Source organism: Clupea harengus, chromosome 16 (genome assembly GCF_900700415.2).
Source record: "Clupea harengus chromosome 16, Ch_v2.0.2, whole genome shotgun sequence".
NCBI classification, from domain to species: domain Eukaryota; kingdom Metazoa; phylum Chordata; class Actinopteri; order Clupeiformes; family Clupeidae; genus Clupea; species Clupea harengus.
In genome coordinates, this window is record NC_045167.1 from 23,925,275 (window position 1) to 23,952,009 (window position 26,735).

The 26,735-nt window shown below is 45.3% G+C and overlaps 2 protein-coding genes and 1 long non-coding RNA gene across 3 annotated transcripts in view; 1 reads left to right on the forward strand and 2 right to left on the reverse strand.

Moving 5' to 3' along the window:
• Positions 1–1,963: 1,963 nt before the first annotated feature.
• On the reverse strand, positions 1,964–6,098 carry guca1a (guanylate cyclase activator 1A). The gene is made up of 4 exons (XM_012838249.3): positions 5,683–6,098; positions 2,770–2,919; positions 2,473–2,566; positions 1,964–2,158 (listed from the first exon to the last, which is right to left on the reverse strand). Exons 1-4 carry the CDS (start codon positions 5,878–5,880, stop codon positions 2,031–2,033), a joined length of 570 nt encoding a protein of 189 aa, XP_012693703.1. The 5' UTR covers positions 5,881–6,098; the 3' UTR covers positions 1,964–2,030.
• Positions 6,099–7,454: 1,356 nt separating this feature from the next.
• LOC122133602 lies at positions 7,455–10,007 on the reverse strand. Its single transcript, XR_006152896.1, has 2 exons — positions 9,399–10,007; positions 7,455–9,089 (listed from the first exon to the last, which is right to left on the reverse strand). It is a non-coding gene; the product is annotated as an uncharacterized LOC122133602 (long non-coding RNA).
• golgb1 (golgin B1) overlaps positions 9,042–26,735 on the forward strand; it is a 21,410-nt gene continuing 3,716 nt past the window's right edge. The window contains exons 1-16 of the mRNA XM_012838238.2: positions 9,042–9,132; positions 9,998–10,085; positions 10,930–11,109; positions 11,537–11,659; positions 12,109–12,270; positions 13,049–13,171; positions 15,128–15,241; positions 15,814–16,564; positions 16,854–16,933; positions 17,571–17,673; positions 18,099–23,226; positions 23,351–23,774; positions 24,103–24,336; positions 24,627–25,478; positions 25,747–25,931; positions 26,160–26,325. Of these exons, the coding sequence (XP_012693692.2) occupies positions 10,005–10,085; positions 10,930–11,109; positions 11,537–11,659; positions 12,109–12,270; positions 13,049–13,171; positions 15,128–15,241; positions 15,814–16,564; positions 16,854–16,933; positions 17,571–17,673; positions 18,099–23,226; positions 23,351–23,774; positions 24,103–24,336; positions 24,627–25,478; positions 25,747–25,931; positions 26,160–26,325 (8,706 nt within the window). The 5' untranslated portion in view covers positions 9,042–9,132; positions 9,998–10,004. The remainder of the gene's footprint in view (positions 9,133–9,997; positions 10,086–10,929; positions 11,110–11,536; positions 11,660–12,108; positions 12,271–13,048; positions 13,172–15,127; positions 15,242–15,813; positions 16,565–16,853; positions 16,934–17,570; positions 17,674–18,098; positions 23,227–23,350; positions 23,775–24,102; positions 24,337–24,626; positions 25,479–25,746; positions 25,932–26,159; positions 26,326–26,735) is intronic.

The window sequence follows — 26,735 nt, forward strand, 5'->3', positions numbered from 1 at the left end:
TCAGAGTAACCTAAAACAGTCTAAGTAGCAAAGCAGTAAATATACTTCCACATACAGTCTTCTAAGCCCTGTAGTGTCTCTGTTTCATGTTTATGGATCTCTGTACAGAACAGTAACTGTATCGCCCAAAGATGCCAGTTATCATGTTGGTAAGTTTGTATCAGTGCCAACTGGGCTGTTGGAGGAATTTGCTTGAAGGTTTGGTCAATAATGCTGCTTTAAATATAATTATATAAATCATGCTGTCCGAGGGGTGGAAGGTATCTGTGATTAATCAGCAAACGCCTAATGTTGTTTCATGTTTATGGATATCTATACAAAAAGTAAACACTATCTTGACCTTGTGGAATTAAAAATAGTTTGTAGATCTAAGCAGCCCTATATAAACTTTGAACGTATTTGAAATCACAAATACTATAGCATTCAGGAGGCTTTTTGAGCATCTGTTTTTTGGCCAAAAGTGCAAACAGTGACACTAACAAAAAGTCAGACCTGGCTCTTTTCAAATATCAATAACATATTTCCCTTCTCAGTGCTAACGCTCACGAGGCTAACGCTTGCCGGGCTAACGAGAGGGAAATATCTTAAGGTGTTATCTGGTCTGTAGGGATGGGAATTGATACGATTTTAACGATTCCGATTCCATTTTCGATTCTGCTTATCGATCCAATTCCTTAGCGATTCTCATTGGGCAAGGAAATAAAATAAGAGTACAAATGGGTTTATTAACATTCATTTATTTTATATAATATTCTCTGAATAGATGATGCACAGCATTTACAGTATGTATGTATACATTTACATATTTTAAATAAACAAAAACAAACCTAAGAATATGTCAACAAACTCTCAAAGTGGGGTCCAGAGACCCATAGCCTAGAGATCCTTTTCCTTGATGGGGTGCCAGGGGGAAATAAAGAATACAATAAATATGGTTGGAATTATAGTCAAAACTAAGTAACAGAATGTATTACTGATTTGGTAATGAGTTGCATACCATTTTTTTAATAAAACAGCTAAACTCAAAAAGCCTGGAAAAGAATCTTATCAAATGGGGATCCCTCCCTGGTCTAATTGTGGCAGTTATGGGGTCCTTGATATACAAGAGTTTGAGAACTGCTGTGCTAAATAATATTTGAACATGCCAATTACAGTGCTGTTTTTTTAAAATGTATTCACCTTGAACAAAAAAATAAAACAGACATAAACAAATAGTGAAAGCTGCTTTACACAATGGAACAAATGGCACTAACACAATAGACAGGATCTGGAGGAGTTTACCTTCGATATTAACAGATGAAGCGCTAACATTAGCCGCGCTGCTGTTGCTTGGTTGAGATTAATTAACGTTATCGTCACTCCGCAGCGCATCTAAACGTGACATTCCTGCGAAGTTATTGCATACTGTGTGGACAAATATTTCTGCATATTGGTAGTATTTCCCCCGTTTGACGAAATAGACGTCTTGCAAGTGGCCCTGTGGTCATCTTTTCGCGTGAAATATAACCACACTCCTGAACGCCTCTGCCTAGACGACATGTTGGCTGCGGTCTAAATAAAACAAGGCTGTGTGTGTGACGTCATTGCGCGTGCGCAAACGGCACTGGAATCGATAGCTGAATCGTTAAGAACTCAATTCCCATCCCTACTGGTCTGTCTGCCCACTACTGAGCAAAAAAAATAGATCTGGAATGTTTTATTTCAGTGTTATCTTTCCAACATCCTTTCTGAACTTCTATCGACTCAGGGTTCATCTGAAAATCGGTTTCCCATCGAAGGGATTATCTTACTTTTCAAACAGGATTCATCTACAAAACATCAGGAGCATATAACGTCAGTGATTAAAACGCCACCCTAGTTAGGCCCTGGGCACTGTGGCTGCCAGAAACCTTTTGTCTCCATCACATACTTTTCATCGGATACTTGGTCCTGTTTATAAGCCTCTTGGGTTAAACTTCAAAAATCCTGGTTAAGAAGTGTTATTTATTGAGAACACTGCAGTATGGGGCTCAGGGATGAGGACATGGTCCTCAAATACTGTGTCTGCGGCTGTGGATCATGGCCACTATGTGTGAGAGGTCCAAGCTCTTCATCATCACCCCCATGAACTCCTCATCGCTACGGGCACCTGCCACAAACTCCTCCAGTGAAAGCTCCCCTATTACGTGAAAAACATACATGTAACAATCTGACAATACCAATGGACTGGTCAACTTCAACATGGACTGTACCATGAAGTGTTTGTCTATTCTGACATTACATCGGTTTCATACCTTATTCAAAAGTGCATGTCTATTCTGAGAGAGGGATTAGGATAGGCAGGTCAGGTGTACTAAGTGCTGTCAATCCATAGATATAAGTCACATGATGGAGTACTATTAATACCAAGATCATAATATTAGATCCTAAAGATGTATGGACAGTTGTGTGTTTTTTAGTGTCTGAATAGTGTAAAGGAAAGGGGACACTTACCATCTCCGTTAATATCAATCCTGTCAAACACACGGTTGGTGAACTCTTCAGCTGAGGCCTCCTGACTGTCGTTTCCATTAATTGCTCGAATGGCCTGAGAGAAAAGAGGTATGTCGCAAACATTTAAGATTACATAGAAAAAACTGCAGCTTGACATCCACAGTACAAGGAATTTTTCCTCCCAATTGGAAACGGCACACCAGAAAATTCAGTGCCCTTTAAAACATTTTTATCAGGATAAATGACCTGCACAAGGTCAACTGAAGTAACAGAGTGAAGTTCGAAGAGGCCTCCCACCTTTATGATGCCGAGGAGCTCATGTCGGTCAATGCAGCCGTTGCCGTCCACGTCGTAAAGCTTGAAGTACCAGCGCAGTTTGTGCTCCATCTTGCCTCGCATCACCAGACTCAGGGCAGCCACGTACTCTATGAAGTCTATGTAGCCATCCTGCAAAGGAGTCGGATACAGTGTCACCTTCAGATCATGGGGATTTAGGTCTGGGGTGGTACAAGTGTGAATAAACCAAGTCTGAATACATCGATTTGGCTTGCTTTAAGCATTATACGGATACCATATTCTTATTTACCCTTCTGAATTTGACTCTGTTGTGAAACCTGGCGGAAACATAAGGACATGCTTGGCAATCTCTTGGCCATAATTTCTGCAATGGTCAAGTGAGCAAAGACCCTTTCTATCACCTGTATTGACGTTCCTCATTAATGTTTCCCAAAAATGCACTAAACATTAAAGTTTCCCCTTGGCACTAAACACTTGTGTTAAAAGAGGTGAAGCTCGCATTGGATTTGTCTGGATACTGAGACCTAGGGCAAGGCAAAGGCCTTTACTTTCGTCTATGCAATTAACAAGACCTTAAGGCTTTACTGGCTAAACTTATTAATGTAATCTATCAAGCTTGGAGACAGTGCTGAAATCCCCCCTGACTGATATTAATCTGGGTGTTACGGTTGTTTAATAACTTCAATCCATCCTCTACCTTAATAACTTGTGTCAGTGCTGCCCTTCCACACATCCAATGTCCTCTTATGTTACTTTTTACCAGAGTTTTGAGCCACGTGTGCCTACTACATATTTTATTAATCTCGAAGGTGACAAATTTGAAAATGGCCTATATTGTACTGGTAAACTCATTATACACGCAGTTTTTACCTCCATCATTGAATCTATGCATGAGTGAGAGGATTTTTCCCATTATCAGTCTCATGATTAAGTCCTAATGGTCTTATATTAGATGAATTTATTGGGTTGGCTGACCTTGAGGTGAGAAGCAATCAATTTGTGATGGGCGCGCAGCACTAATTAGGTCCGTATCTCGCGATTGCGCTGCCATCTCGTCAGTGAACAGAACGGGAAACTCTATCAATTTGTCAGATTAATGAGCCCCTTCTATGCACTTTAAATAGAGTCCCAGCTAGCTTTAAAAATCATGGGGAAAATATCAGGGCCGCAGTCTGGGTAGAGAGAGATTTTTTCCCCTTGTGGAGATTTGTATCATAATTGAGCACTTTCTTGCTGTTTGTCTTGCAGGAAGTTCATCCAGATAGATTTGTTTACCTGTCAGTTTCCAAGGCCTCTTTGCTAAAGGTCACTGAGCCCTCCCCGGAGCAAAGGAGGTACGGCACGTGCCGAAAGGTTAAGGTCAGCAAGGGAATCCCAAAATACATCGGATAAATCTCTGTAGCCAGTGTTAGTCCCAACATTAAGCCTATTAATATGACACATTGTCTGGAGTTGGTGAGGTTGTTACCAACTATAGATATGCTGCGCAAATACTGTGCAAGACAATGCAAAGTGGCGATGACATCTTGTTTTTTGGACCTCATGACTAAGCCAGATCTGCACTCCCTGTGTCGAAATAAACTCATCATACGACTAATACATTAGTTCTCAGTAGTTCTCAGCTGTCCTGGCCTTGGGTCAATGTATTTCTCAATAAATAAATACACATAGCCCTACACATTGTCAGTACAATTAAAATGTACAATTTTTGCCTAAATTGTAGAGCAAGTTTAGGGTTTGTCAAAAGCTGCTTAGAAATGCTGTATACATATCATTTTGCTTATGGGGACAGATATGTACTTGGTCTAGAAGGTTTTGGTCAGTTGGGCACATTTCATAGGGATTTTTGTCGGAAACAGGCAAAAATAAAATGTGTTGGACACATGGTACCAAAAATTCAAAGACATTTAAAGAACACAATCAGGTGTATAAATAATATAAAAATTGAAGATGTATCTATTTTCGATTTTTTTAAATAAATTAATGCAATTCCTTACAAATGTTATTTTCATGGCTAAAATAACTTGCATCATAAAGGCTGTATTCCGCATAAATACATTCCAATCGTCACGTTTCAACTAAAAATGAACCCTTTTAAATGTATTAAAAAGTTGTTGTGTTAGAAAATATGGAAGGAAAATATTTAGTAAAGGTGTAAGAACTTCACTGTTTCAGACAAAATAGTTATTAGTTGAAGTGTAGTTACGCTTTAGAACAATTATGTATGTATGTATGTATGAACCATTTCTTACAAAAATTAAATATAATTCAATGGATATGTTTGACCCTCCCTTTTTTGACCCTCCCTTCTGTAAAAGTGGTTCTAATATTTTGGATTTCTTCCTTGTATATGTAAGCCTGTCAACAGAAAAAAAAAACCTGGTTGATTTGACATGTAAGGTCTCTAATAGAAACATAAACATACTTCCATGTCTGCATTCAGAGAACATTCTATCTGACATCAGATAGCCAAGCATCTTAAATAGTTAAAAGTTAAATAGTTTGAATCTTGTCACAAAACAAAGAGGCTAACCACATGTTTGCAGACACGGTCAACATGTAAAACACTTATACTCATATCCTTTCAACAGCACTGAGCTGACTGGATTTTAGGTTGCCAAATGTACCAATAAACCCACTTATGGCAAGACAGTATTGCGAATTGAATCATGCCTGAGTACAACAACTAGAAAGGTCACTGTGAAATTCTGGGTCAAAGTCTTCTGTGTTTTCAAGAATCCCTATTTTAGTCTCTATTCTAAAATAGATTCTAGAATTCTTCTCTATTTTAATAATTTTCTACATTCATAAAACAAAACAAAGAGCTTGAGCCACACCACAAGTTGACCGGTCCTGGTGTTTGGGTAGCTGAACCCATACATTCACATCCTCAGTCACTCAGGTCCAGCTTACCTTGTTCATGTCAAAGGTGCGAAACATCTGCTCGATATAGGCAGTGGCCTCAGGATCAAGGCCCCGGAGCCCGAAGAATTGCTTGAACTCGTGCATCGTGAGCTGACCCGATGGGCACTCCGTCATGAACTTCTTGTACCAGAGGTGCATCTCTACAGCCTGGAGGTCGTCCACAGTGCATCCTGACGTGTTGCCCATGTCTCTATCAAGAGGGGTGAATTGCGACTGTGTGTGTGACTGACTGACTGTCGAAGGCGGAAAACAAGAGAACTATCAACGGCGGAAAACAAGAGAACTATCAGCGGCGGAATTGAAATCTCAGGGCTCGTGCGGATTACCCGATTGGTCTACTGTGGAAGGCCTCGCCTCACAGTCACACAACTCTGGGTCCTGAGGATGCGGGGGGTCCAGGAGCGGGGTTTTGTACTGGGAGGCGAGAACGCCGTGCCACGCCCCTGTCTTGGTTTGCTCACCCCTAATCGCTGGAAGTAATCCAGCAGGAGTGGCACTTTAAACGGCTTAAGGAGCCTCTGGAGGTGGGGGAGCGACGGATTGTTCGCTCCTCAAGTGCTTCGAACGGGGACATGCTGACTAACATTTTGGCTGTCTTCCCAGCCATCACTGATTGGAGATATATTCCATTACTCATGCATGAACAGGTGCACTGTGGTTGTTGTTGCCTCGCGGTTGCATAAAGGGCCCTCCTTTTTTTGGAAACTGCCATTTCCTGTGAAGAGAAGATTTGCCAAAACCCTTAACTTAAACCCCTTATGAAAGCAGTGGATGCTCCTCACCCCAATTGACCTCAGAAAGTACTAGTGTCTCACAAGGGTGTTTTTTTAAGTAACAATTCAATTTAATGTAATTTATAGGTGTAGTGCCATTAACAATTTACACAGTCTCAAGACCTGAACACCCTAGCTATGCACAAAAACAGGAAGAAACCTTGAGCAGAACCCAGAACATTTGCTTGGGGTCTATCTGATGGAGGGATAGATAGAGGAAAGAGGAAAGGGGCGGGGGCAGGAAAGAAGGGAGGCAAAGCAGAGAGAATCAAAAGGCAGACAGAAAATGTATACATACATACATACATACATACATACATACATACATACATACACACATACACTCATACACTCATACACACAAACATACATACATACATACATACATACATACATACATACATACATACATACATACAGTACATACACTCATACACACATACATACATATTACATACATACATGCATACATACATGCATACATACACGCATACATACATACATACATACATACATATGTTGGATATAGATGGGGGAGAGTGGGCAACTAGCATTAAAAAAAAATCTGTTTTACAACATAGTGATGGTCTTATACTCAAAAGGTTACTATCATAAGGCTAAGTGATGCTATGACCCTGAGAACCATGCCAGTGATGGCACTCATTACTCATATACATATGTGATGCATCATGAGCAATTATCTGAAGAAAAATAGAAAGGCTATGCTAAGCATGTAAGGCTATGTTGCTTAGATTCCCTGTAAAGACAAGGGCAGTGATCATAGGAAAATTCACAGCCTGACACAATTTTCAACTCGTCTTTTTCTAGCAGGCATCAGGTGAACTTGAAAGGAAGCAGCCATCTTGCAATCGCTTCCTTATATTGACAATGAATCACCTATTACACTTATGATTATGCTGCAGTATAACAATGAAAACTGCAATAGGGCTTACAGGCATTAATACAATGTCATATGAGGCTGAACAATTTGATTTTTAATTGGGTTTATTTGAAATGTCAAGTTTAAACACTGCAATAAAGAGTTGTTTTATCGTGGAATATATTTAGGTTACTGTAACATGCCTGTTCAGAGAGTGGTTACCACCGGAGTATAAAATACAGTATAACTTTAATCTTCACAAGCTTCAAGCTTCAAGCTTCACAATGATGTTTGACCTTGTTATTTAGTAAACAGAATTGTTTTTTCATATTGGCTTATTATAACACGTTTTATAATAGTGGGTTAAATGGAACTATATTGTATATGGATAAAATAATCGTAATACAATGCAGTATTATAAACATGGGTTGTTTCATCAACTTGTTGTCATGAGCTGATATAACCTTGAAAAGGTTCCTAACTCGCTTACCTAAACTACAGATCCACACAAACAAAACAACAAAAGAAAGAAAAACTCTTAAATAGACAATAATTGTCTAGCGTTGTCTAGCATGTTGAATAATCAAATGTAGAAATGTGTCTTTGTTTCCCGTGTCTTCCAGTCTCGACAATCAGCGGTGGGTTGTGTAATCACAGCTCAAAAGTAGTGTTTTTGGCCCCAAGGTACAGAAGAAAACAGAGAGCTTTAATGCCCCTTTCTGGGTAGACCCATGTGCTGGGTATAAATAGTGGCTCAGCACATGACAGCGTCTTCCCTGGTAGTTATAGGAATATAGCTCTGCTACCTTAGCGCAAGATACGTTGTAGTGGTTAAGGTATGAAGGCTGAAGTGCAACAGTTGCATACAAAAATACATGATGGACATATTCAAATAATTTTACTTTACTAGCAAAAATAAACACGTATGAAAAAAATATGAATCGAAACTCATGGATATGAGGCTACAATCTACATTATGTCAGTGTATGTATCTGCTCTGTGCAGTTTTCTCAAAGCCGTCCATGATTTCAACATAACTGTTTGGTACAAAAATGATGGCCTGTAACTTAATCTACACCTAAAATAAAAACGGTTTTGGGTTTTTTGCAAAACGCTCATATAAGACTTATTGATAAGCTGTCGATGGATCCGAAACCACCAACGCTAAGCGTTGTTGTCCTCATCTGTCAATTTCATCGCTGAAGCTGCGTGTCACTGCCGAAGATGTCACCTGTGGCACTGGGGGTTTGACTTTCTTGCCCCACCTGTTCAGGTGTCTATAGACGGACCCGAAGGCTTCTGTGGTGCACCGCGCAAACAGTGAGGTCCACTTCGCCACCGCCACCATGCATCTCACCGAACTTGAGAGAAACTGTGCAAAAACTGTGGTGTAGTGGGCAAGAAGCAACAGGCTGCGGCCCAATTGCTTGCCGTAGTTGACGAGCAGGTTGATCCTGAGGTCAAGTCCGTTTGCTCTGTGTTGCACCATGGTCCACGGCGTGAATAAACTCAATTATGAATCTATTAATGTATCGAGATCATGCTCGATACATGCTCATATGCCACACTTAACACTGAACAACACAGTCTCCGGATCAATGTCGTGCCATAGGAGGATTGTTTTTTGCAGACGGTCCCTTGCTGCTGCGAGAGCACGGAGTAGTCCAATCGTTGCTCAGTAAATTTTGTTTCCGGGATGTTTGGTGATGTGGCTTAGCTTGGAAATTCAGGAGAAGGATTCTCTGAAATAAAAAAAAGCAATCCGTCCACGGAGTACTCACACAGGTAAGTGTAACGATGTCAACAAGCAATTACTTCTCATTCCTTGACCAGGCGCAGGGAATGGCTGTCATACACACAAATATTGCAGCAGAAGAGTGTTTCAATTATCCTCAATAGCGGCTGTTTACCAGACAACACCGTGCGTGCACTTCTAGGTTAGCTAGCTTGTTTGCTAGCTCGTAGTCTCATTGGTGAACGTAATGCACTCTGTTCGTAATAATACCGAAACTGTGCATGTGCAAGTCACAGTCGTATCGATGAATTCATACCTTTAATATGATCCATGCGATAACAGTCATATATGGGATGAGAAAGTAAGACATCCATCTCGCCAATCTTTACTGTTCTGTAGACAAAACCAAATGACGCAGTCGCAGTCGTATGTCCTGCTATTTCGGTGGTGTTCGGTACCAGCCGAGATTGACCGAATCTTGTGGCTTTGTCATTACATGATTAGACATGAAATTGATTCCATATGTAAATACATTCCTTACATAACCTCCGTGCACAGTTATCGAAAACGGGGGAAAGCGCACACTAGAAGTATTTTGTGTTCTTTAACGGAATACTTTGTTGCAGATGTCAAGTTCAACCAGGAATTCATTTTAATTAGTGATGAAGTCTGTCTAGATCATTTCAGTCGAGCATGTTTCCCCCCCCCCTTTTCTTTGTGTGAGAATTGACTACATACTGTGTTAGATCTTTGTGTTTCACCTTTACGTGATCTATGTAACCTCACTGTCTGACTTAAACAATCTACCGCCTTTCTAAACATAAGTGGAAAGATATCCATAATTCCAAGAGGCTCTCATTTTCTGCCATACTTTACTTTGGGTTTGAAATGAACTGTTTTGCGTGCTGCTGTCAGGGTCATCATGCTCAGCAGACTGGCCCAGGGGGTGAACTCCGTCCTGCAGGAGCTCTCTGGAGAGGAACCTCCAGACGGGACACCACAGGTGAGGTGTCCCACTGTAATGACATTTGCAGCTGGTAATGCAGTAACGTCAGTGCCAAGGACATGGGATTAGTTGTAGTTCTAGTTCCCTAGAAACTGCTGGAGAGAATGGCTTCACTGTACTCTGTGCTTTTATTCATATGGAACTGGAGGCTAACCCAGCTAGGTACTGACACTTGAACAGATCTGGGCTTGTTCTGGCGTAGGCCCATCGTACATCACGTCCAGCTGCGTTTCCCGAAAGCGTTGTTGAGCAACCATCGCGGTATCCGTGGCGAGAGAGTGTTCAAAATGAGTCTCTCTATTTTAACCGTGGTAGTTGTTCAACAACGTTTTCGATCAAATTGGACATAGCCTGGAGTTAAAGAGAAACATTTCAACATCTGCTTTGAATGTGCAGGGGCAGGATGTTTGTAGCACTGTTATCTAAGGCAAGAGTTTTGTTTTAAAAATGAAGAACAATAAGGTATTTTCTGCTAACAGGCTTTCAGTGTTCAACCTTAGCGAAAACTACTTGTGCCTTTAGTTGAGTTTCAAGCTTAGTGAATGTCTCCGTTGTGAATCAGTTGTGGCTCAGTTGTGGCGATGATATGGATTGAGAGAGTATGCTCCACCTGCAATAAGCTATGCCACATACACCACACTTCAATTATTGAGACTAGTTAGATAGGGACTGCACTTACATTTGAATATTTCACAGACAATTTTGCTCAGAGCCTTACATAAAAGTAATTAATCTGTGTGCTCCGTGGGATTTGGCTCAGTTTCCAAACTATAACCTACAAGCTGGAGCCCAGAGGAGAAATAAGCAATCTTTCCTCATGTCCTTTTCTGCCCTACCCCAGGAGGGCCTAGTCCCCCAGCCCCTGCCTGATGATGGTGATGAGGCCGCCCTGCAGGAGCCCGGGGTCCAGGCTGACGAAACCCTGGAGACGCTGGCCCAGACGGAGCAGCTGGTGGTCCAGCTGAAGGAGCTTATCAGGGAGAAGGACAACCAGCTGGCCAGCACCGAGAGACAGCATAAGGTGAGAGGGCAGCTGGACTGCAGAGAAGAGTAGAGGGAGAGAGAGATAGAGAGAGAGATTAGATAGTGAAGTGAGAGTTTGTGTTATTGGGGATTGTTGGTGATATTTGGCTGTTTGAGACAAATTCGTTTTTACTGCAAATTCGAAAGGAATGCTGTTAGCATTTTTTGTGTATTGTGCATATTGTACCAGTGAAAACTTTACCCTGATTAGTGCTTAATAACTATATCATAATGGCAGCAAATGGTTGAGCAAAGGAGTTTAATTTTGCTGTTTTGGCGTCCACACATACAATATTGTATAGTCTATAGCATTTATAGCGATGAGCATTATTGTTGGGCAGGAATTTGTGTGTGTGTGTGTTCATCTGTCTGCGTGTGTGCATGCATATGTGTGTTCACATGTGTGCACATTGCTGCACTTTCAGGAAGAGAGAGAAGCAGGAGATGCACGTTTCACAAAGCTCAAGCTCCAGGCTAAAGCCAAGATGGCGGCTCTGAACAAACAGATAAGCGAGCTGAAAGGAAAGGAGGGGCTCAACGTCAGTCAGGTAAAATAAAATAAAAATAAAGTACTTATGTGCCTTCTGTGCTTTTCTATTGAGACCTTCAATAAAGGTTGAGTGCCATTTACACAACATCTGTATAACACGAATGCATTGTTTTCCACAAAGTAAGGTAGTGAGAATAAAACTAAATTCAAGTCATATGTGAGTTGTTCAGCTATGAAAAATCACTATAATTTTCCGCCTTTCTCACTGATAGAAATGCAGATTAGTGAGAGGCGAGAAGAAATGCCTTAACAGAGGGCTTTTGTTTGGCTCCACTGTGTAATGAAGACAAAACACCTATTGACAGCGCCTGCTGTGCCGAGACTAACACCATTCACAATCACCGCCTGGAGACGCAGCACACTCCCGACAGCTCGTCCCCACCCATTAAATCAATCCCCTGCGCCGCTGATGTCCATATTTGTGCGACTGTTCTTGTGTTTTCCTAGAGCTCAGAGGGGTCCTTCACTGTGGCGCCGGGCGTGGAAGAGGAGCTCCAACAGCTTAGAGCCAAGCTCCAGGAGGAGGAGTCGGCCTTTAGGACCCTGCAGCAGCAGCTTAAGGCGGCCGAGCAGCTCCTGAATGAGAAGGAACAGGGTCACGTCGAACAGGTTCGCCTTGCTCTCACACTGCCACGACTCTGGATGCCACGTTACACCCACATATGAACAGGGTGTCAAATAAAACAATAACAGTAATGGAGGACTAGACTTGTATGTGTTTCAGATGTCTGTGCATCACAGCACTGACTGGATGGTTTGGGACCAGGCGTAGTCTTTTTTTCTGTAGAAGCCTCACCCTCGTTGTTACACAACTAGTCTTTTTCATATTCTAAAAATAGTCAAATTAGTGTACGGTACAGTGCTGAACATCATTTGTTTGTGGTTTTTTTACTGGTATGGTTAATGTGGAGGAAATATTCTGTGAAATAGTGTGGCCTGCCTGAGGTAAAACAATGTTTACTTTTTTAATCATCATGCAAACAACGACGGAGTGTGAGTGTGCCAGCTTTAGATAATGTCTCCAACAGCAAGGGAATAGGGCTTGAGAAATCAAATGTGCAGTCCATTCAAGTGTGCGCTCCCAAAAATCGTCCTGTGTTCATACACATACTCAGTAAATGGGAAACATACTGGCTCGGACCGAGCAATAAACAATTCCAGCCAATTAACACATTGTTTCTGGAGCACGAGAGGGAGGGGTGTAATTTGATCGGCTGTAGAGCTCAAATTTCGTCAACCTTTCGCCAGAATCACATCTTTCGCTTTCAGTAACAGGCCTGGCGTGGCCTGAGGTGCTGAATATCTCTCCATGTGCAGTGTCAAAGAATTATAGTTGAATCCCACGCAAGATCAGGTTCAATGAGAGTTGTGCTGCTGTCGTTCTCAGGTTCATCGTCTGCAGGCTGTGATTGGAGAGAAGGATGTTCGCTTTCAGGAGCAAATCCAGAAGCACGAGGAGGAGCTGCTCACCGTGTCTGCACAAGCTCCAGTGGACACAGAACTACAGCAGGTAACACCAGCCTCCGCCTTTGGGTCCCATGGTGCATCTGATTATCTGGTCTTGGTTGGCTCCAAAGGGACATTGTGACGAGGTGCCGTCACTATGGGTGCGGATGTGCTCTGACTGCCATACCAACGATTCTGGCTCTTTGCCCTTGCGTTCAGGGTGCAGGTTTGGTACCAGTGTTAATTTTGGCAGCTATTTTCGATTTAGTCTTAGTCTTTAGACGAAAATGCATATTAGTTTTAGTCACTTTTAGTCATTGTTATCCTCCTTAGTTTTAGTCTAGTTTTCGTCGACGAAAACTCAGAACATTTTAGTCTAGTTTTAGTCGACGAAGTCGCATTACATTTGAGTCTAGTTTTAGTCACATTTAAAAGTCCATCTTATAGCCACATTAAACTCCTTTCCTTCCCTTCTCAGGCCCGGGGACCCCTTGTGTAGTGTCTACAACTGCATAATAGTCAAGCTTGCAGTACTTAAACTGTGGATGCAATTAGTCTCTAAGATACAGATCTCCTAGTATATGCCTACAGCTGAATTCCAATGAATTCAATGTAAATAATAATTTTAAGGCAATACTTAATTAACAGTATTATTATTAAAATATAAGAGAATATCAAGTCTAGATTTTGAAGATTCAAATGATGTGATAACACAATACAACTACTATGCCTACCTGGCCTTAGTTAAATCAACCACATATCCTCCATATAAATTGCTGTGCAATCTGATAATCAACATATTTAGCTAGACAGATAGTTTGAGAGTTGAAAGTAGTGCCAATGATAATAACAATCGCATAAATAGACAAGGATATGTAAACAAATCACATATTCATTTATTTTTTCTTGATTAATGTCATGCGTGGCCTGTCCTATAGTCAATTCTGCAATGCGTTTACTAGCTAGTTATCGATAGCTAGTATAACTTAGCTAGCTTTCGATAGCTAGTATAACTTAGCTATGCTACCTCATAGTTAGCTAACGTTAGCTAGCTAAACGTTTTGGAACTCATTTGCCAAGCCAAACGGGAGGTTTCAATCGAAAATGACTAGCTAGTTATCCAAGCTGACACAACCTATACACTCGACTGCCCCTTTGAAGTTAACTTAACGTTGGCTAATTGTAATATATTCTAATAACTAGTTAACATTAGCTAATTATCATTGACAGTTACTAGCTAATTTACCTTGGCATAAATTGCAGGGTTGTATTGTGCGCTTTCAGGTGCCTCTTGTTGTGTTCTTCCCACCTATTTTGAAGCCACAAGGTTTCTCGCCGGTTATTGCGGTGCATTGTGTTTTATTTTCTGTCAAGTTATAATTAAAGACTGTCCAGATATCTATTCTTATTTTTCTTCCAGTAGCCTACCGAGTGCCTGAACTTCAGCCATCATGACGTTTGTTAGGGCGTCACTTGCATGTCTGTCTGGGCATCTCAGGGAGTGGAGGAGGGATAGATACAGGACCAATGATGTGCATACAAGTGCATACAAGTTTAGAAAAAAAAAACAATTGTGACTTAGTCAACCACCAACATTTTCGTCTCGTCTCGTCTCGTCTCGTCAACGAGAGTTAAAATAGATTTAGTCATAGTTTTTATTTTTAAAGATCCGTTTTCGTCACGTCTTAGTCTCGTTTTAGTCACGGGAAAAAGGTCGTTAACGAATATTTTTCGTCAACGAAATTAACACTGTTTGGTACCCTGTAGACTGGATTCAAGGCTGTGTGGGGAGACTGCTCTCTTCCTTCCGCACAGGCATAAATCGTTGTTGACAAATGCGTGGGACTGTAGCGCTCTAGCGTGTTATGTACCTTATCAGATAGTGTGTGCAAGCTGGCGAGCCGCAGTAATGGGCTGTAGACTGATTTTCACTGTAACAAGTGTCAGTCATTTTCCTCCCATTTGCATAGCACTGGATGTGTGGTATGTGTTCCGCTGATGTAAACCCTGCTTTCTACAGGCGCTGCGCTCATCCCAGAGACGGGTGGAGGAGCTGGAGGAGTCGTTACATTCACGCCAGCAAGTACTGGAGATGCTCCAACAGGAGCTTAATAGTGCTGACCAGCAGAAACAGGTACACACACATGCAAACATAGACATAACCATAGACATTACCATAGACATGTGTATAAAAATGTCATGTTTATCGATGAAATATAAAACCTTTATTAATGTTTCAGTTTCTCCAACCATTATTAAACCTTTATAAATGCCAGTTGCCCAGCTTTTAATATCTTGCTTTGAGGCCACCTACTTCAGCATCCATAAAGCAAATGTTTTGCTCTTGGTGATGATGAAAGTATATTACCAACAGCAAAGCTAAAGCAGCTGGCGGCCTTTCCAAAACCCATATTTGAAGTAATGAAGCACAGAATGTTCTGCCATACTTTCACCTCTGCGACAAAATGAATGACTCAGAATGAGCAACTTCACTAAAGATTCAGCCTCTTTTGCTAAATTTAAAAACAAAACTGGGCAGTAGTCTTTACTCAGGTCTTTACTGCAGCATTGCAGTGCCTGTCTCCATTTAATATTTCTTGTAACTTAACTGGTAAAACAAGATGCTGAAATCACTGTTCATTTTTAGATAAAAGCATTCACTGAACAGTGATTGTAAATGTAATGTCTATTTTTTTCCTCACACAGATCCTGACCACACAGTTCCGTGAGATGGAGCAGGAGCTGGCTGACAGAGGCAGACTGAGAGAGGAGGAGAGGCAGCAGTGGATGCAGCAGGCATCCCAGACCCAGGCTGAGCTGGGGTCCCTGAGGGCCAGCCTCGAGGCCTCCGAGAGGCAGAGGGAAGGCGAAGCCCAGCAGCGGGCGGCGGAGACGGAGGAGCTCCGCGGAAAGCTGGACGCTGCTGGAACGGAAAGGGGAAAGAGCGATGGATTAGAGGCAGAGCTGGCGGCGCTGCGAGCCAGTCTGGAGGTTGCGATGAGGGAGAGGGAGGGGGCGGAGAGGACGATGGAGGCGCGCGCAGAAGCGAGAGACGCAGAACTGGCCGAGCTCCGAGAGCAACTGGCGTCCGCGGAGAAAGAGAAAGAGGAGGGGGTGAGGAGAGAAGGGGAGGAGGTGCAGAGACTGGAGGTGGAACTTGCTACCCTCAGAAAGAGCCTGGAGGCGGGGATGGAGACACAGGGCGAGGGGGTCCAGCTCAAGGAGACTCTGGGAGAGCTGTGGAGGCGACTGCACTCTCTGACCTCTGGAGGGCCTGTGGAGGGGATGGTGGAGGAGGGGGCAGTGGCTGCGGCAGCGGCTGCCATCCCCAGTGACCCCGGAGAGTGCCTGGCTGCCCTTCAGGCCCTGGAGGCCATGATGCAGCGTCTGAGAGCGGAGCGGGAGGAGAGAGAGGCACAGCTGGACCAGGTCACGGTCAGCATGACTTCTCTGAGAGGTACGGTTGTTTATTAATTAAACTACAGTGTTTTAGGGGCAGTATTAAATAGCATTGGCGTATCTTCTGTGTCATTTTTTTTTTTCACATTTGCACAGGGTCAGATTTGACCTTGTCTTTATTTATATTCTAGGCACTTTATATTTAAACTGAGTTGTTTAACATTACATCCTAAATCTGTTGAGAAGTAAAACTGCATTTTTCTAAGGTCCATAGGTGATGTCTTGGTAGGTGAAGAGACAGTAGGTGTCCTATTTGTTCAAATGAGATTTCTTTCTTTGTCTTTCAGGACAATTGGATAAAAACACAGCTGAAAGGGAAGACGCTGTTGCCAGGATACAGGAACTGGAACAACAAATCAACATCCAGGTTAGTTTTAGTTTTATTTTGTCTTTGTGAAAATATAGTTAGTTTTAAGATGTGAAGATATCAAGAACATGAATAGAATATTGTAACATCATATATACAAAAAAAAAAGATATATACATATGATACTCTGTATACAAAATATACATAACATAGTCTCATAAGAGACAAAGGTTTGCACAAGCAAATGATCTGGCTGTATGGGTGTCAGAAGAAATGCAGACTCACCCGCATGTCATCATGAGACCCTCGTATCAGGGGCGCATATCAGGGGCGCAGGAACAATCCCTCACCCCGATCCCATTTGACCGACAAGCGGGGAATGGCTATGTGACAGCATCCAGACAGACACAGGTCGAGGTTAATACACAGATAGCCCAGCCCACTGCCTTAGGTCATTTCAGTTTTAATCCGCTCTCCTCTGACTGTCTGTTGTGACTGCAGCATTGACCTTCATGCTACAGCTTCTACATAACTGCTATAGCAAGTACGATACGTTGCACTCTTACAAGATTGAAATATTAAATGAACAGTCCTCAGCATTGGAACTGGTCTTTTTATGGTGTGTTTGTTTATTTATATGCCGTTCGGCCACTGGAGATTTAAACATAATCCCTTGTGCATGGATTCTCTCTCCCAGGTCACCGGTGAGTCAGCGAGTGGCCATGTGACTGACCCGTCCCAGGAGGCAAGTGGCCATGCGACTGACTCGTCCCAGGAGGATTTGATGAGGGCGGACACAGGTGACTGGTCATACAGTTCTTTGTTTGCCTATGTTGCTGAGAACACAAAGCAAAGGGACTTTGACCTGCTGCTCCCCCTGCCTACTGTCTACACAGACTTGTTATTGATTTGTTCACCCGTAATTGTATTCCAAGGCCCGGTTTAAAATTAACGCATTCGAAAGTTTTGAGCAAAGTTATTAAATTGTTGTGTTTTTGTTGACACACCCTCTATGTGAATGCATAGCAAAACCTGAAAGACCGGTGCCAGTCCTTTGTAACTAAAGAATGTGTTACACCTTATACTAAATTTAGCCCTTCCTTATTTTTTTATCAAATATGTGCACTATGTTAATTCCATTTTCCTCTTCATTCATACATCTTCATCTCTGAATTCTTTAACAAATCCTGTTTTCTCTCTGTTTACTTTTCTCTCTTAATCTCAGGCACAGCAGAAGAACAAGTTGAGGTCTCCAGCCTGCAATCAAATATCTTGGCCTTAGAGCAGCAGCTGCGAGAGAAAGAGGATGAACTTGTTTTCCTCAAGGACCAGCTTGCTGTCTCAAGTCAGCAAAAAACTGAATGCCAAGAGCCTGATAAAGACCAGTGCCACGAGGGCACCTATGTTATGCAAGACGGCACTGCAGGCCTGCCGGATATCCTGGACGACACAACGGAGGGCGAAACGACACTCGTGGCAGACGAGTCCTCCATAATGTACACCTCTGCGGATACCGAGAGTAGCCCTGAGCTCCTCCAGCCTCAGAACGAATCTCCGGGAGAATCCAAAGGTGCTTCTTCAGATGAGATGGTCACTAGCAGCGACTCTGAAGTTGCCCACAGCAGTTGGACCCTCCTGGAGGCCGTCAACCAGGACGGAGGTCAGGAATGGCCCTCTGTGATGCAAGAACTAAGCCAGCTACAGTCCTGGGAGGAAACAGCTGAGCAGGAGAGGTCCACTTCCTCCATCGTACAGGTGGAGTCATCCTCAGTCGTTATTCGGGAGACGGTGCAGTTGACCGTTGGCCAGCAGATGGCTTCCCTTGTGGATGGAGAGTCTGGTCCTGGTCAAGTTTTTGCTCAGGTCTTGGCAGAGGAGATCCAGAAGAAGTACAGCGAGCTGCTGGCTGAGCTGGAGAGACTGAGAGCTTTGGCCTCTGAATCTGAAGAAAAGGCCCGGGGACTTGAAGAGCACCTCAAGTCTGTCACTGTCAGCAGGGAAGAGGCAGCGACCAGGGCTGTGAGTTACGAGGAGGAACTGAAGGCTGTGAAGGCTGAGATGGACAAGCTGGCTCAGCAGGTGGATGCAGCGAAGGTCCTGGAAGAGCAATTGTCCAGTTTGGAATCAGACTCTCAAACCAAAGAGCAAAAGATCCTAGGGCTGCAGGCAGACTTGGATCAAGCTCAGTGTTCGCTCGTTGAGCAAGAGGGCCAGGCTAGGATGCTAAGCGCCCAGCTGGAGGACAGGGAGCTTATTGCCACAGAGCTGGAGCAGAGACTGAGGGACGTGGAGGCGAGACTGTTAGAGGTCACCCAGGTCGAGGAGCTGGCGGAAACGTCCCTTTGTGAAAAAACTGCCGAGATCGAAGACCTCCAGCTGCGCCTGACTGAGAAGGAGCAGGAGATGATGCAGCTCAATGACAGCATGAACGCCAAACTGCAGCAAGCTGGCGAGGAGAGGTTCCAGGTTTCCAGTGAGGTCAAGAAGCTTAAACAGCATATTTTGGAGATGGAGAGTGTGTCTGGTGAGCAGGGGAAAGAAGGAGCAGAAGGAGAGAGTGATGCTGCCCACGACAGCGAAGATCTTGATGGCTGGCGTAAAGAGAAAGAGGACTTGTTACAGCAGATGTCTACTATGAAAAAAGACGGAAACGTGATAAAGCGGAAACTGCAGGCGGCTCTGGTGCAGCGTAAGGAGCTAATGAAAAAGGTTGCTGCTTTTGAGACTCAAGCAGAGAAGGCTAAAGAGCAAGGTGAAGTCGCAGAGGTGAAAACCAGCGCCTCTCCGACTGATGAGATGAGCGAGAAAGAGGAGAAGAAGCACAGAATGGAAGCGTTACTAGAAGAAGCCAGACAGACGTTAAGTGGCAAAGAAGAGGCACTGGAGAAGCTTGAACATCAAATGTCAGAGCTGGAGAAAGCTTTGACTGAGGCACATGCAGAAAATCAAAGACTGGCTGAGGAGTTTAACAGTACTAGCCAGAGCAAGGGGCAAGAACTGCAGGATGAGGAAGAGAAGGCAAGTCTGCAAGGCAAAGTAGGATCCTTAGAATCTGAGCTTGAGAGGGTTCAGAAAAAGCTTCAGGATGCCGAGGAGTCACGCAAGGACACCATCCGCAAAGCTAAAGAGAAAGACCGGCATCACCGTGACCAGCTAAAACAACAGAGGGTGGACCACAGTGCATTGCTGGACCGCTTTGAAGGTCAGAGCGGACAGCTGAATGAGTTGCTTAATCACCTGAAAGAGCTTGAGGAGATGCAGATGCTAAGAGTGAATGAGGAGGCACCACAGACAAAAGTTCAAGCTGAACCTTTAGTGGAAAAGTCAGAGAAATCAAGCTCCAGTGATTGGGTCCAGGAAGACTGGGTGGACTTTGCTGCTCCTGAGACAGAGGCACAGCAGAAAGAGGCAGAGGACCAGTCATCAGCTCCAACAGCAGCAGTAACAAGCAGCGAAGATGAGGCCACCCTCAAAGCTCTCAGGGAGGAGATCGAGGCTGAGCAGGCTGCCCGTGCGGAGCTGGACGGCTGCTTGAAGGAGACCCAGAGTACTCTGTCACTCAGAGAGGCTGAGATTCTGGAGCTGGGTCAAGAGTTACAGACACTGAAGGAAAAGGACTTGCAGATTGATGTGCTCTCCACTGAGCTGGAAGCCCTAAGGGAGAAGTGTGTCCAGGCCGAGGTATATGCCGAAATGCTGAAAAAGGAAGTTGAGGAGGTCACGGCAGCTGCCAAGGCTAGCCTCTCCGACTCTGCCTCTCCTATGGCATTGCTGCAGGCTGAGGTGGACGAGTTCAAGCAGTTCCTGAATGACAAGAATGATGAGATCATGAATCTGAGCCAGCAGCTTTCTGACCAGAACACTCTCTTGCAGAAGATGCAGGAGACTGTGTCTGAGAAGGACCAGCTTAATACCGCCCTCCGGGAAAGCTTGACGACAGAACAGGAGAAGAGTCAGCGGCTCGAGGCTGAGGTCCCATTGAGGCAGGAGGAGGACAAAGACAGCAACGCTAAACTCCAACATCTACAGCGAAAGCTACAAGCTGCTCTCATTTCTCGTAAGGAGGCTTTGAAAGGGAACTCGACACTAAAAGAAGAGCATGCCGCTGCAGAGAAAGCTGTGGTGGAGCTTCAGAAGAAACTTGAGAATGGAGAGGTGGAGCTCAGCAAGCTGAGAGCAGAAAGGGAGAGGCTAATCGAGGAAGTGGATCGAAGCCTGGTTGAAAACCAGAGCCTGGGAGCTTCCTGTGAGAGCCTCAAGCTAGCCATGGATAGCTTGCTGAGTGAAAAGGAAACTTGTAGACAGCAGGCTGATTCGGCAAAAGAAAAAGCTGCACAAGAATCCCGCGAATGGGAGGAGAAGGTGCAAGGCATGAAAGACGAGTATGAAACTCTGCTGAAATCCTACGAGAACGTCAGTGATGAGGCAGAGCGAGTGAGGCGAGTTCTTGAAGCTGCTCGCCAGGAGAGGCAGGAGTTGGCGGCCAAGGCTCGTGTCCATGACGCCGCCCGACAAGAAGCTGAGAAACTGGCAGAGGAAGCCCAGAAGGAGGTAGACACTGTGAAAGACAAGATGAGGAAATTTGCAAAGACCAAACAACAGAAGATTATGGAGCTGGAGGAGGAGAATGAACGACTCCGAGAACAAGAAGAAAGGACTGGGTTTAGAAGGGATGACAGGGAGTTGAAGCAGGAACTTCAGAGAGTTAAGGAGGAGTTGGAAACACTCAGAGTTGAGTTGGAATCTGCCAAGTCGCAACGAGACTCTTTGGAACAGCAGGCAGTAGATCTGATGCAGCAGCTGAGTGAGGAGAAGGAGAGGGTAAATTCAGAGATGGTATCCTCAAGCACAAGCGTTGTGGTGGAGGAGGTGGTGGTGGCACAGGAGTCAAGTGTAATCCTGACTGAAATGGACCAGGGTGTAGTTGACAGTCCACCTCAGCCTACCACAGATCCCGATGAGCCGAAAGAACCACCACAACAGTCAGAAGAATCTGTACCACAACTAGTGGAATCAGCAGAGGGGTCACCAAAGATTGATGCAATTGAAAATGCGCAGGACCAAACACAGGAGGATATGAGGGAGTTGGAGACTTCTCTCCAAACAGCACAGAATTCAGTGAAGGAGCTTGAAGCTGCCCTTGAAGCAGAGAAGCAGTCAAGGGGAGAAAGGGAAGCTGAGATAACTGCTCAGCTAATCTCCCTACAACAGCAGTTAGAGGATGCCAAAGGGAAAGAAGATGTCCTCAAAGAGGAGATCTGTAAGAGGGAAGAGCAGTTGAAAGAGCTTCGTGTCAGTCTGGAAGCTGAGAAGGACGACCTGGAAGAGCGCCTGATGAATCAGCTGGCCGAAATCAATGGCAGCATTGCTGGCTACCAGCAAGAGGCCGCTGACAGCAGGGACCGCTTAGCTGACCTCCAGCGAGAAGTTGAGAGGCTGGAGCGTGAACGGGCAGAGTTGGAAGCGCTGGTAGAGAACGAGAAAGATCGAGGATGCAGGTTAGAGGAGGACAAACGTCAGGCGCAGAGGGAGAGAGCTGAGGCAGAGGCAGAGACAGGGAAACAAAGGGAGCTGGAGCAGAAGCTGAAGTCCGCCCAGAGGGTGAAGGAGGGAAGCCAGAGCCGAGCGCGACAGCTGGAGGAGCTCCTTAGAGACAAGCAGCTGGAGGTGCGGCAGATGCAGAAAGACTGCATTCAGTACCAGGAGAGAATCAGCGAGCTCGGCAAAGAGACCAAAGCCCTGCTTCTGATCAGAGATGAGGTCAAATCGGAGCTGGAGTCCTCCCGCCTGGAGACCGCAGATGCACTTGAGGAGAAGGCCAAGACAGAGCAGGAGCTGTCTGAATGCAAAGGGAAGTTGGAGGAGACTCAAAAAGCAGCCATTCAGGCACAATCAGAGAGCACTGCCTTAAAAGAGGCAGCACTTAAACGCGAGGCCAAAATCAAAGCTGAGGCTGAGGAAACTCTAGATGAGGTGAGGTACCGTCTGGGTGCGGAGATGAAACACCTTGAGCTCCAACTGGAAGAGTCATACCGGGAACGGGAAAGGGACGAAGAGGTGATCCAGGGGGTTCGACACACCGCTGATGTCGCCAAGAGAGAGGCCCAGGAAATGCAGGCCAGACTGGATGAGTCTCTGGCACGACTGACTGCATTCTCACGTTCCATGTCCTCTCTGCAAGATGATCGAGACAGAGTGATGGATGAGGCACAGCAGTGGGAAAACCGTTTCCGCAGCACCCTCCAGGGGAAGGAGGCAGAAGTGCAGGAAGCAGAGAAAAAGGCTCATGATATGAGTGTACAACTGCAGAAGGAAACCACAAAAAAAGACGAGCTGCAGGTGTCACTAGAAAGGTTAGCATTGTCTGAATTACACTTTCGATTCAATTTCACATAACTGTTCCATATTACAGAACTCTTAAAAAAATAAATCAATTTATTATTTAATGTTTAACACTGATTTGTGTCTTTCATGCAGACTACAGAAAGCAGAAGTGGAGTGGCAGGCCAGATGGGACGAAGTGGAAAAGAAGCACAGCGAGAGCATGGCCGCTCTGGAGAAGGAGCGAGGGGACCTGAAGGAGTCCCTTACCCAGGCAGAGAGCTCCCTGGCCCAGGCACGCTCCCAGCTCACCTCCCTGGAGACAGAGGTGGAGGGCCAGCGCCCCAGGACCAGCGCTCTGGAGGAGGCTGTGGGGAAGCTGCAGGGAGCCCTGAACGAGGCCAGGGTAGAGCTAAGGGAGAAGGAGGCGGAAGAACGGAGGCTGGGCCTGAGTCTGGAGCAGCTGGAGACAGATCTGCGGTCCTCCAAGAACCTGACGGAGTCGCTGCAGGCTGAACTGAGTGAGAAGGAGAAGCGAGAAGTTGAACTTCTGGGGGAGAAAGATCAGGCAGTGACTCAGGTAAATGAAACGGGAATGTAGAAAAAATAACATTTGATTTACGGTCACACAAGATAACGAGGTTTCTTAACATGTTTTATAAATGTTGTATACAATCATGTTTTGCTATACTGACTGCATGCATGGTCATACTCGAAATAAAATACATTCTAAAAAGGTTCAAATATGAAGTTACCCAATTTTAATAATGGATGTTACAGCCATGTGATATAATCTTGTCTTTTTGCATTAATGTGATGAACAAAAAGTCTTCCACGGTCACAGAACTTGCTTCCCTTTTTTCATTGGGTTTCCCCCTAAATAGTTTTGTTACTCATATTGTACCTAGGCTGTGGAGGAAGCCAGGAGGGAAGCAGACCTGAGAGCGGAGATGGCTGAGAAGGAGGTGGAGGAAAGGAGAGAGGAGGTGCGAGACCTGAAGGAGAAGCTGCGTAAGGCTGAGGAGGACATCAAACACAGCAAAGCCCGTCTGGAGGCCTTCACCAAGGCTATGGGCTCCCTGCAAGACGACCGGGACCGGGTGCTTACCCAGTACAAACAGCTAGAGGAGCGCCATCTGCAGGTATGTTAAGGCACTACATGCACTTCAGTAGTCTGCTGGTTTGGATTTGTCATGGGAGCATTTGTTTGGACACTTAAAATATTTCAGGATTTAGAGGCAGCTTTTTTTTGTTTTCATTATTCTACATCAGAATACATAATGCTGGCTTTTAAAAAAAATTATTATCTTGTTGCATCTGTGACATTTAATTAACACAGACATTGGCATGCCCACTGACCCAACGACCCCAATTTAGAGTCGGTGCCATTGTTTATCTAACCCACCTGTTCTCACCTGTTCTCACGCCACAGGTTATGATGGAGAAGGACGGCCTCATCCAGGAGGCCGCAGGGGAGAACAACAGTCTGAAGGAGGAGACCCGACGGCTGCTGGTCCAGCGTGACGACCTCCACGCAGAGAAGGCCCAGCTGGCCGCCAAGCTCCACAGCTACAGAGACGAGCTGAACCAGGTGCTCAGCATGAAGGACTCCCAGCACAGGCAGCTGCTGGCCGGCCAGAGGGAGCAAATCAGCACCTTGGAGCGGGAGAAGCAGGAGCTGGAAGCAGTGGTGCGGGACCTGGGCAGCCGGCAGCATCTCGGCGGGGATGCTGTGGAGGAAGACGGGGTGATGGCGGTCGAGAGGGAGACTCTGAGCCGCTCGAGCGCTGAGAGGAGGCAGGAGGTGCGGGACGCCCCTGGCGCGGAGGTGGAGAAGCTGAGGGAGCAGCTGGAGGCGGCCAGGGAACGGGCGGAGGACCTGGAGGAGACGCTGACGATGGAGCGGGAGGTGCAGGCGACCGACTCCAAGGAGCTGAGCGAGCTGCGCTGGGAGGGCGGCGTGCTGCGGACGGAGACGGAGACGGCGGAGGAGCGGGTGGCAGAGCTGGCGCGCGACCTGATGGTGATCGAGCAGAAGCTTCTGGAAGAGAGGGAGGCGGCGGCGAAGCTACGGGCGGAGAATGAGGCGTTCGGGCGCGCCATGAGCTCGCTGCAGGACGCCAGAGACAGGGCAATTAGTGAGGCCAGGGAGCTGAGGGGCAGGGTGGACGAGATGGCGAAGGGAGGGCAGAAACCGCAGGCGCCCTCTAGTGGTGGCTCCACGGGAGAGGTGTGGGGTCTGAAGAACGCCCTCTCTGCCCTGCAGAACGAGAGAGAGAGACTGGTGAGAAACACATGTCATGGACTTTGGTTATAATACTGGGATGAATGGTGCAGTTGCAGACTGAGAGAAGCATTTTGCACTTTTAAGTGTCCTTTAAAATCCTAAAATCCTGTTTTACACCGTTACAGTAACGGAGTGCAGTAAAAAACTATGCTAAAATGTATTACAGTACCATTGATACACAAAACCATACATTGAAACATTGTTCACTGACAAAATCATACAAATTTGTCTTGATAATGTGTGTTTCCTTCTACCTGCCCTCTAGTTGGAGCACTTGCAGAGGCAGGATGCTGAGCTGACCCTGCTACGCTCCGGGGACGTAGCCAAATTCATCCAGGAGCTAGCGGAGGAGAGGAAGAAGGCTACAGAGAAGGTGGAGAGGCTGGGTAGAGAGATGAAGGAGAAAGATGCCCAGCACGAGATGGCCAATCAGGAACTAGAGGTGCTTAGGTATGTAAGCCATAGTATACTGACCTGTGAGGTGAAAAACTATTAGTGTGGAATTATCTATATGCATTATTTGAAATGTATAGATTCATACCAAATGTATCTGGTGTTTCTGTCTGTGGTCAGAAGATTTACCTCAGTCGCGAGTGTGTTCACCACGGTGAAAAAGTGATCTCTTTGCCCATGCTTCTTCTTTGCCACCCTTTGCCACCCTGGCTCCTGTGGCTGCAGGCTGGAGCAGGTGGACTGGCAGGACCAGGCGGAGCTCCTGAAGCAGCAGACGCTCACCACCCTGTCCGACCGAGACCAGCAGCTGCGCCAGATGACGGCCATGCTGGAGGAGGCCCGGGCCCAGCAGCCCAAAGTCATGCAGGAACAGGAACAGTACCAGAGAGAGGTGAGGGGTCCACTCATATACACACACTACACTACACACTACACTACACTACACTACACATAGGGTTACATGCAGGAACAGTACCAGAGAGCGGTGAGGGGTCCACTCATATACACACACTACACTACACACTACACTACACACTACACTACACATAGGGCTACATGTTCATTTTACTGGTTTGTGTGCTTCCTTGTTTGTAGATCCAAGTCCACTGTGTTGGAAGCACCATCTCTACCAGTTGAAATACGAGACAATTAGTTGAAAATGAATTTCAAACTATTGAACTACTATTGCTTTGACTACTATTACCGTGAGCAATGTTGATGTTGAGACTGGGCCTCAAGCAGTTACAGAACATCTGGCTCACATGGTAGTAAGGGATGGGAGTAATGATGGGTCATGGCACC

Excerpts from the sequence above, each read along its gene's own strand:
- guca1a (XM_012838249.3), bottom strand. The coding sequence starts at position 5,880 with ATGGGCAACACGTCAGGATGCACTGTGGACGACCTCCAGGCTGTAGAG. Across the intron at positions 2,920-5,682 it reads GCACCTTTGACATGAACAAG|GATGGCTACATAGACTTCAT; the intron begins GTAAGCTGGACC and ends ACTCCTTTGCAG. Across the intron at positions 2,567-2,769 it reads AGCTCCTCGGCATCATAAAG|GCCATTCGAGCAATTAATGG; the intron begins GTGGGAGGCCTC and ends CTTTTCTCTCAG.